The 9,654-nt window shown below is 40.3% G+C and overlaps 1 protein-coding gene across 1 annotated transcript; it reads left to right on the plus strand.

Annotated features, from left to right (window-relative positions):
* The first annotated feature begins 4,930 nt into the window (after positions 1–4,930).
* LOC107771519 (zinc finger transcription factor YY1) lies at positions 4,931–9,386 on the plus strand. The gene is made up of 6 exons (XM_016590902.2): positions 4,931–5,235; positions 6,170–6,228; positions 6,411–6,610; positions 7,236–7,325; positions 7,678–7,821; positions 8,602–9,386. Exons 1-6 carry the CDS (start codon positions 5,150–5,152, stop codon positions 9,139–9,141), a joined length of 1,119 nt encoding a protein of 372 aa, XP_016446388.1. The 5' UTR covers positions 4,931–5,149; the 3' UTR covers positions 9,142–9,386.
* Positions 9,387–9,654: the final 268 nt, after the last annotated feature.

Consider the following 9,654-nt stretch of genomic DNA (forward strand, 5'->3'; position numbering starts at 1 on the left):
TTCCTAGAGGCGCTTAGCAAAGCGGGCACTAATAATTCCAGGTGAGGATACCTAGTTTCGGCCTCGCCCAGAGTCCTGCTAACATAATAGATAGGAAATTGCATACCTTCCTCTCCCGGGACCAAGACTCCACTTACCGCTATCTCGGATACAGCCAAGTACAGGTATAACTGCTCGTCTAATTTTGGAGTATGAATCAAAGATGGACTTGAAAGGTACCACTTGAGTTCTTCCAAGGCTTGTTGGCACTCCGGGGTCCACGAGAAGTTATTCTCCTTCAATAATGAGAAGAATCGATGGCTCTTGTCGGAAAACCTTGAAATAAATCGACCCAAGACGACTATGCACCCGGTTAACCTTTGGACGACCTTGACATTGTCCACCACGGTAATGTCCTCTATGGCCTTGATCTTATCGGGGTTGATCTCGATTCCTCAGTTGGACACCATGAAACCGAGGAATTTCCCGGACCTGACTCTGAATGCACATTTCTTCTGGTTTAGCTTTATATTGTATTTCTTCAATATGTTGAAGGTCTCTTGCAAATGTTTCAAATGATCCTTTGCTCTCACGGACTTAACTAACATGTCGTCAATATAAACTTCCATTTATTTTCCTATTTGCTCTTCGAACATCCGATTTACTATGCGTTGGTAAGTGGCATAAACATTTTTTTAGTCCAAATGGCATTACGTTATAACAATAGGTGCCGTATTTAGTGATGAAGGATATTTTTTCCTGGTCGCCCGGGTCCGTCTAACTTTGATTATACCCAGAATAGGCATCGAGAAAACTAAGGATCTCGTGGCCGGCCATCGCATCAATCATGCAATCGATGTTGGGCAAAGGAAAAGAGTCCTTGGGGCATGCCTTGTTCAAGTCTTTATAGTCTACACATATTCTTAATTTATTCCCCTTTTGGGGACTACCACTATATTTGCTAACCAATCTGGGTATTTAACTTCCCGAATGGATCCTATTTTAAGGAGTTTAGATATTTCGTCTTTGATGAACGTATGTTTGACTTCAGACTGAGGCCTCATCTTCTGTTTGACCGGTGGAACTTCAGATCCACGCTCAGCTTGTGAGTAGTTACTTCTGACGGGATCTCTGTCATGTCAAGGTGGGACCAGGTGAAACAATCTATGTTAGCTATAAGGAATTCAATGAGTTTTTTCTTAAGCTCGGGACTTAACCCCTTGCCCAGGTGTACCTTCCGATCGGGCAGGTGTTCGATCAATATGACTTACTCCAGCTCCTCGATCGTTGATTTGGTGGCATCAGTATCATTGGGGGATATGAAAGACTTGGGAACTCCGTAGTCATCATCCTCACCCGTCCCCTATTTTTCTAGCTCGGTGGGGGCTGGTGTCGGTGATTACTATTTGGTATCTTCCTTCATGACCAAGCTCAGATCCATTGATGTTGAAAGTGCGGATATCGGGACCACCTCATCGATCGCGAATATCTCTTTTGTGGCCGGTTATTCTCCGTAAATTGTTTGAATCGCTCCTGGTGTTAGGAATTTCAACACCCGGTGCAGTGTCGAGGGCACTGCCCTCATGTTGTGAATCTATGGTCTCTCGAATAGAGCATTGTATCTCATATCTCATTCGATCACGTAGAACTTTATTTCCTGAACGGTTCCGACGGTGTTCACCGGTAGTGTTATCTCCCCTTTAGTGGTCTTACATGCCATGTTGAATCCGTTTAGAACTCGGACTGCAGGCACAATTTGGTCTTGTAGACCCAACTGTTCTATGGCCTTCGATCTGATAATATTGGCCGAGATACCTAGATTAATTAATACACGCTTAACTCAAGATTTATTCATGAGTATATAAATTACCAGTGCATCATTATGCGGTTGTACGATGCCTTCAGCGTCCTCATCATTGAAGGATAAGGTTCCTTCTGGCATGTAATCCCGAGTCCGTTTTTCCTTTGGGGGGTGCGACTTTGGTGCGTTTTAGCATCGGTCCTTGGGGGACGTCGACCCCACCAATGATCATATTGATGACGTGCTGAGGTTTCTCTTTCTCGGTCTGCTTATTGGATTCCCTATTCCTGAAGTGAATTTTGGCTCGATCGCTCAGGAACTCTCGGAGGTATTCGTTGTTGAATAACTGGGCTACTTCCTCTCTCAGTTGTCGGCAACCTTCAGTTATGTGGTCGTGAGTGCCATGATATTTACACATTAGGTTGGGGTCCCTTTGGGCAGGATTATACTGTAAAGGTCGAGGCCACTTGGTGTCTTTGATGCGTTCGATGGTAGATACGATGGCAGCAACATCGACGTTGAAATTGTATTCCGATAACCTTGGCGCTTACTTAGGCCCGATGGGCCTGTCAAAACCGCTTTTGCTCATGAGCCTCCAGTTATTTTGTCCTCGGTCGCCTCTCATTTCACTTCTCACAAGGTTTCGTCCAGGCCCATTACCTCTTCGATCTTCATTGTATGGTTAATACCGGTCTCTATTTGATCTTGGTTCACGATCAACGCCTCTTATTGATCTGTCACTACTTTGACTGGATAAACGGACTCGGAATGGGCCCTAAGCTGATCATTTTCGACCTTGATTTTTTATTGTTACCGGTTATGGATGTCGGCCCAAGTTACCGCCGAATATTCTATCAGATTTTGCTTCAACTGCTGTGAAGCCAATGAGCTTCGAGCATTGAGTCCTTGGATAAAGGCTTGGACGGCCCAATCGTCTGCGACCAGAGGCAGGTCCATTAGTTCCATTTGAAACCGGGACACGAATTTCCTGAGCATCTCATTATCTGTTTGCTTCACTTGAAAAGGTCTGACATTCTAGTCTCGACCTTGATGGCTCCGGCGTGTGCTTTCATGAAGGTATCTGCAAGCATAGAAAATGATTCAATAGAATTAGGGGGTAAGTTATGATACCATATCATAGCTCCTTTTGACAAGATCTCTTGGAATTTTTTCAGCAGGACAGACTCGATCTCATCATCTTCCAAGTCGTTCCCCTTGATGGCGCACATGTAGGAAGTTACGTGTTCATTTGGGTCAATTGTTCCGTTGTACTTAGGAATTTCGGGCATGCAAAACTTCTTTGGGATCGACTTCGGAGCTGCGCTCGAAGGGAAAGGTTTTTGGACAAACTTCTTGGAATTCAGGCCCTTAAATATCGGTGGTGCTCCTAGGATTTGGTCGACCCTAGAATTGTAGGTTTTCACCTTTTTGTCATTGACTTCGACTCTGTTTCAGGCTCGACTCTGTTGGGGGTGCGACTCTGGTTCTGCAATTGGCTATCGCTGCTTGTTGAGCCTGCAAAATTTTAAAGATTACTCGCAAGTTGATTCCATCACCTTTACCGTCATGTGTATTTTAGGCTACAGAACGGACTCCCCCGCGGATGTTGTTCTCAGGATCAGTAGGCAAATTCACATTTATGGCCACACGGGAGTTAGCGTCGATTGGGTCCGCGGCCGAAACTCCGTTGGAGTCGACATGGGGCACCTCGTTACTGAGTGTCATATTGTTGTTCTCACCATGATGGCCAAACTCAGCATCCATGTTCAGAGGAGCATATTGGGAGTTCGACATTTTAAACTTTGACCTGAAATTAAAAACACTTAAAAGAACAAGTGTAAAATAGGGTGTGTTACGGAGATTTGTATCAAATTGTCACTATTATTTTTAGCCCCACGGTGGGCGCCAAACTGTTTACCCTAAAAACGGATAACAATTAAATTTATTAGTAGTTTTAAGAATACGTGAATTAATTCAATACAAACGGTAAATATTGCTAAATTGAACAAATAAAAGATGTAATAAATTGTCAAGCCATTCAAAAACAAGGGGAAAGGGATAATTCTGGACTCGACGGCAGCCTCAATGAGATATCTGTCCTCGATCCCAGACTTATAGTAATGGAACACTGATCAACAAGTGTAAGAACTTTGAATAACAGAAAAATAATAGTATATTACCTTAGTATGCGTGTTATAATATGTTCAATGAACAATCAGACCCCCCTTTATATAGTAGGGGAGTCCTACTCTAGGTACAATTCCATAAAAGATAAAAACCCTTCCGTTTAACTAATCACCAGATTTCCGCCGGTTCGTGCCGAGATCTACGCCAAGATACCGAGCTGGTCACGGATATCACGTCCCTCTATTAATCGTGTCTGGTTGCCCGATAATGCTCTCTGAAGTCTTTTGGGATTTGGACCGATCCCGGGGTCATGGCCCCGATATTCCCGAAGGCGGGCGTCGTGCCCCCGGACCCTGTCTCGATGAGACCCTTGCCTCGATTCTGGCTCTTTATCATCACATCTCTTACTTGATTTACCTTATCGGAATTCGGGGTGTCCCATAGGCCCGAATTTACCCGTATACAGATAGTTCCCTCATTTCTCGGAGAGTAAGTTTTACGAAAACGATGAGGAACGACATGAGATGGAAATTCCACATCTCCTGTTTGGCCAAGCTTCTCAGCAGGCCAAAAGTATATTTTTTTCTTTTCAAAAAAGTATTTTTTTTCCTCAATTTGAGGTGTTTGACCAACCTTTTTATTTTTTTTAAAAAAAGTGCTTTTAGCTAGAAGCAGAAAAAAGTAGCCTCTCTCCAGAAGCAGAAGCAGAAATAATTTTGACTATTAAGCAAATCTTTTCATGTCATTATTTGTATCAAACACAAATTATTGTTCAAAAGTGTTTTTCAAATTGATTAGCCAAACACAAATTGCTTTTCTCCAAAAGTATTTTTTTGAAAAGCACTTTTAAAAAAAATACTTCTCAAAATAAGCTGATTTTTCGAGTTTCGTGAAACATGCTAATAAATTCCCTCAAATCTCAACCAAACATTATATACTATCTCCTAACACCCAAACCAAACGGCCCCTAATTAGTAATTTCAAATATATAGTACTTATTACTTTCTGAAACGAAAAAAAGATATTGATGCCATTTGTGATTCGGGCTTAATGAACCATTATACACTACCCGACGGGAAATCGGGTTTTTGGGAGGTCCGCTTAACAATGGCGGATTTACTTCTCTCCTTTCACTTGTCGGAACACTACCAAATAATAAATCCCTCCTCAAACATTAAACTCAAACCCTAACCCTAATTGTGAAAAAATCAACTCACAAATTATAGTTAATAGATCAACGAGATGGAAACTCACATGGCTCACCATCTGTTTGAGAGACGCCCCATATACAAGTCCAAAGCTCCTGCTGCCAAATGGTTCAAAGAATGGTAAGGAAACAAAAGTTTAAAATAAATCTCAATTTCGCATTAATCACTTGTTCAATCATACTTTTAATTTGTATCTGTTAAAAATTCTAGCTCCTTTGTTGTACCATATCTAGCCGGTCCTTGCCTGCGCAAGCAATAATAACTACGAATTGAATTCGGTTTTTGTTTTTTTCTTTCTAATTATAATTAGATGTTATAACTTCATCTTGTATCTAATTGGGTTTGATTTCAGTCTGGTGGTGCATTATTGGGGGAAATAGTTATAAGTAGCTTTGTGATTAACCAAGGATATATCAAATCAATCAATCAACTAAGCCTCAATGTCAAATTAGTCAATCCCGACTGTTTAAATCATTTATATGCATTCAACTCTATCCAAAGAATTCATCATGGTTGAACTGGCTATCCTTTATGAAGCTCACATAGGGAATGTCAATTGTCAGAAAAAGGTAAAGATGCTAAAAGGGAAGTCTTTGTGGTGAAAAGAAAAATGATGTGATTCAGTATGAATCAGTTGTATTGTTACCTTGAATTTGCAACTTCTTTACTTGGAACTTTTTGTTAGAAGGTAAGAACCTATAATTCATAATTCGTACGTTAAAAGCTGCAATAGAGACCACAGGACAAATTGGTTTCTTTAGCTCCAAGCAAACTTGTCAGTTCACAATCATGTCAGGGAGGACTGGAGGAGGACTACAAATTATAAATCTAGAAAATCACCTTCGACTATGCTTCTTATATTGCTAACGTTCTAAAACATGCATGAACTTTTAGTAGTTCAGACACGTGTTTGATTTCATTTAACCTGTCCTTTAATTATCTCAGAGGATCAGTCACTAGTCACTGAGTTGGGTGAGAAGAGTGTTTTTAGCCATGCGATTTCATTATAGTTCATACTGTGTTTTAATTCTTTTACTATTATCATTTTTCCCAGGGTCCCGCAAGATGTCGTAGCAACTGGTGGGAAGTGCTACCTCTTAAAGTGGGTGAATGGTTGGTTCAATTCTGAAAGCTCCTATACATCTTTCTTATAGTTTTATGTTGGTTCACTTTATATTCTTTATTTTTCTGGATCTTTGCAGGATTATTAACTGCTTTTTTCGTCATATGCTGTGGCTTTTAGGTTGTACATTGAGTTTGACCTTATATTTCTCCCTGTCTACTTTGTTTATCAGAGGCCACATTAAAAGCTCTGAAGGAGAAGCCCAAAGAGCCAGAAGTACCCGTGCCAGAGCCGGAGCCAACTACTGAAGTTCTTTTCCTTTGTAGCTATGATGGTTGTGGAAAGACATTTATTGATGCCGGGGCGTTGAGGAAGCATTCTCACATCCACGGGGAGAGGCAGTATGTATGTCACTATGAGGGCTGCGGAAAGGTAAGAGTTTATTGTCTTTGCATTAAGACTGCACTATATGCTTGGTCATTTCATTTTATGATTTTTTTCTTTTTGCAAAGAGCATCTCATTGTATTGCTCTTTTTTCTATTTTACTTATTTTGCTTTCATGACATTGTCCTCTGGTAGGGTTGAGTGGGGGAAAGAGATGGAACATGGAATTCATTCCTTGTCGCAACTATATTACCGTTTTATATGTACTGTTCCTTTTAGAAGTCCGTAGTTCATATGGGGACTCTGTTTCTCGATGGATACCATATGTTCTCCTTGAACTCATTAGATATTTTCGTAATGAGTTGGTTGGCAGAGGAGTTTATTGAAGTTGTATTATAGGAGTGTATTGTTTCATTTACAATTGAACCTTCTTCAACCATTTTGAGCCTCAGATTCAGTGTGTGCTAATCATGGGTAGATTGGATTTGTAGTTTGTCATACTGTTTAGGATCAACTTAATCTTCTGTCTTGAGGAGAAAAAAATCCATCTTATTTCTATGATATGCAAGTTCAAGCATATGGTTCCTTCATTTATTTCTTGTGTTTTTTTCCTGTGAGTCCATTTGGGCTAGTTGTACAGGTCTTCAATTGTATCTCATCTTCTTTTTGCAGAAATTTTTGGATAGTTCCAAGCTAAAACGGCACTTTCTTATTCACACTGGGGAAAGAGACTATGTATGTCCACATGAAGGCTGTGGCAAGGTAATAAATCATCAGCTATCAAATAGTTCTTCCTGTTTATGCTTTCCCTTTACCCTATCCAGGGCCTCTCCCTCTTACCCACCAAAAGAAATAAAACAAAGAAAAAAAGGTGACAAGAAGCGAAAAAGTGCGCCAGCTGGCCCTCAGGGATTTCTTGGTTATCAGGAAAAAGTGTTTCCAAATTCTCTGTTACTGTGGGAATTCTATGTTGTTTCTTGTTTCTTTCGGGATATACGTCCAGGAACACAGACATGCTTGCATGTATATGGCGCATGTACACTACTATTGTTTTAGATAGCTTGTCGTAATTATTGTGCTTCGATTTTACCGATTTCCTTTGAAACCAATGCAGGCATTCTCACTGGATTTTAACTTAAGATCACATATGAAAACACACTCCCAGGAGAACTATCATATCTGCCCGTATCCAGAATGTGGAAAGCGATATGCACATGAGTACAAGCTTAAAAATCATATTGCATCTAGTCACCAGAAGGTTTGCAATTTCTCTACCGCCCTTGTTTTGACCATGAAATACTAATACGTACTTTATAATTTCTCAATTTTTCCTCTTTGATCACAAACAAGGTGACACGTGTCCTAAATGTATCATCAATAACCACCACCTGTTTTGTCCCAACTATTTTGGATTCTTAACATTTTTTGGTTAATTCCTCTCTGTAAACCAGTCTGTACTTTGGGTAATGTACACAAATAAAATAATTATTTCACATGCACATGTAATACTTTTTGAATACATATTTCTTATAAGTTTTTCTTTTTTCATAATTTGCAATGCTTTTGGGCGGGGGGGGGGGGGGGGGCACTTTTGCTCCTTGTTGGTATTTTCATATGTTTCAGATTAACCGCCACCCCTCCCTGCCCCATGTTCGCCCTTCATTTCCTCGTCAAACATCTTTAAAGGGAAAATACTCTTCTCAATGTGTAATCTTTTTCGTAATATGAATGTGTAGATGGAACTTTGGTGTCCTGTCAATGGTTGGCTTTACGGCCACTGTAAGCATACTGACCGTACTTATCAGAAAAGACAATAGTTTTGCATGAATTTATGTCCTGTATCCCCCTGTGCGTCACTAAGTAGGTCCCAATTTGAAGTTTGACTTTTATGCTGACAGTTTCCTCTAATGATTTAGTAGATGTTTAAGCTAACATTTTCCTAAAGAAATGCCAATGTGGATGCACCTTTCTTTGCATCTTCTAAAGTAGCACTTGAAGCAGGATTCGACTATCGATTTTAAATCTTTTCATTTTGTAGAACTCTACCCCAGATGCTCCAAAGTATACCCCACCGGTGGAGAAGCCAATGAAAACACCAAAATCTTCTTCAGCAGCATATGCCTCATCATCATCTGACCGCCCATATAGCTGTCCGTACGAAGGGTGTGACAAATCTTACATCCATGAATACAAGCTGAATCTTCATTTAAGGAACATGCACCCTGGTCATTTTCCAGAGGATAATGCCAAAAATGCTCAATCTAATGCTGACAATGAGATGGATGAAGGCAGTGATCAAGATGCATATGCTGCAAAACGTGGAAACGGAAAAATTCAGAAACAGAGCAGGCCAAAACCAAGCTTAAAGCAGCCAGCTTTAAAAGTTGCACGCAAAAGCTCTAGTGCTTCTCCAGCCAATATCAGTATAGCAGCGAAGAAGCCCTGGTCGGTTAAAGAAGAGAACTACCATGAAGAAGATAGTGAAGAAACAGAAGAGGAGCGGGATGATGTTGGGGACGGATGGAGGTACGGTGAAAACGATGACGACGACGACGAAGAGACTGAAGAAGATGAGTAGAGGCTCATTGATAGGTACTTCTGGGATAAATGGTTGTCACCGTCTAGAAAATGGGATGAGACCTTGTTATTACTGTACAATCCCTTTTGAGTTTTATGACGCATGAGGTTTCGGTATTTCCCACACCCTACCCTCTCTAATCCTCTCTCTCTCAGCATAGTACACACCGTGGAACTTGGAGCTTTTCGTTATTGTTCAAGCTTCTTATTCATTCAATTGAAATATCCTATTTTATTACGTACAAATTTGACCATATCGAGGACTTCAGATCCATAAATTGTCATACAGTAATTCTAACAATACAAAGTATTCTTAAAATTCAATGTACATTTGAAGATGGTCAAAATGTAGTTTAGACATTATCAATGAAAGTTGCACCTAATGTCAATTTAGAAATAATAGTTAGAAAAGTGGTCATAAATACACATTTCAATAGCTGTAAATGCTGTGTACTAATTTGGCTACCAGTATTCGCAAATATTGAAAATTGACGAAATTTTAAAAATAGTCAGA

The sequence above is a fragment of the Nicotiana tabacum genome, unplaced genomic scaffold (genome assembly GCF_000715075.1).
Source record: "Nicotiana tabacum cultivar K326 unplaced genomic scaffold, ASM71507v2 Un00002, whole genome shotgun sequence".
Classification (NCBI taxonomy): Eukaryota; Viridiplantae; Streptophyta; class Magnoliopsida; order Solanales; family Solanaceae; genus Nicotiana; species Nicotiana tabacum.

Excerpts from the sequence above, each read along its gene's own strand:
- LOC107771519 (XM_016590902.2), top strand. The coding sequence starts at position 5,150 with ATGGAAACTCACATGGCTCACCATCTGTTTGAGAGACGCCCCATATAC. Across the intron at positions 5,236-6,169 it reads GCCAAATGGTTCAAAGAATG|GGTCCCGCAAGATGTCGTAG; the intron begins GTAAGGAAACAA and ends CATTTTTCCCAG. Across the intron at positions 6,229-6,410 it reads CCTCTTAAAGTGGGTGAATG|AGGCCACATTAAAAGCTCTG; the intron begins GTTGGTTCAATT and ends TTTGTTTATCAG.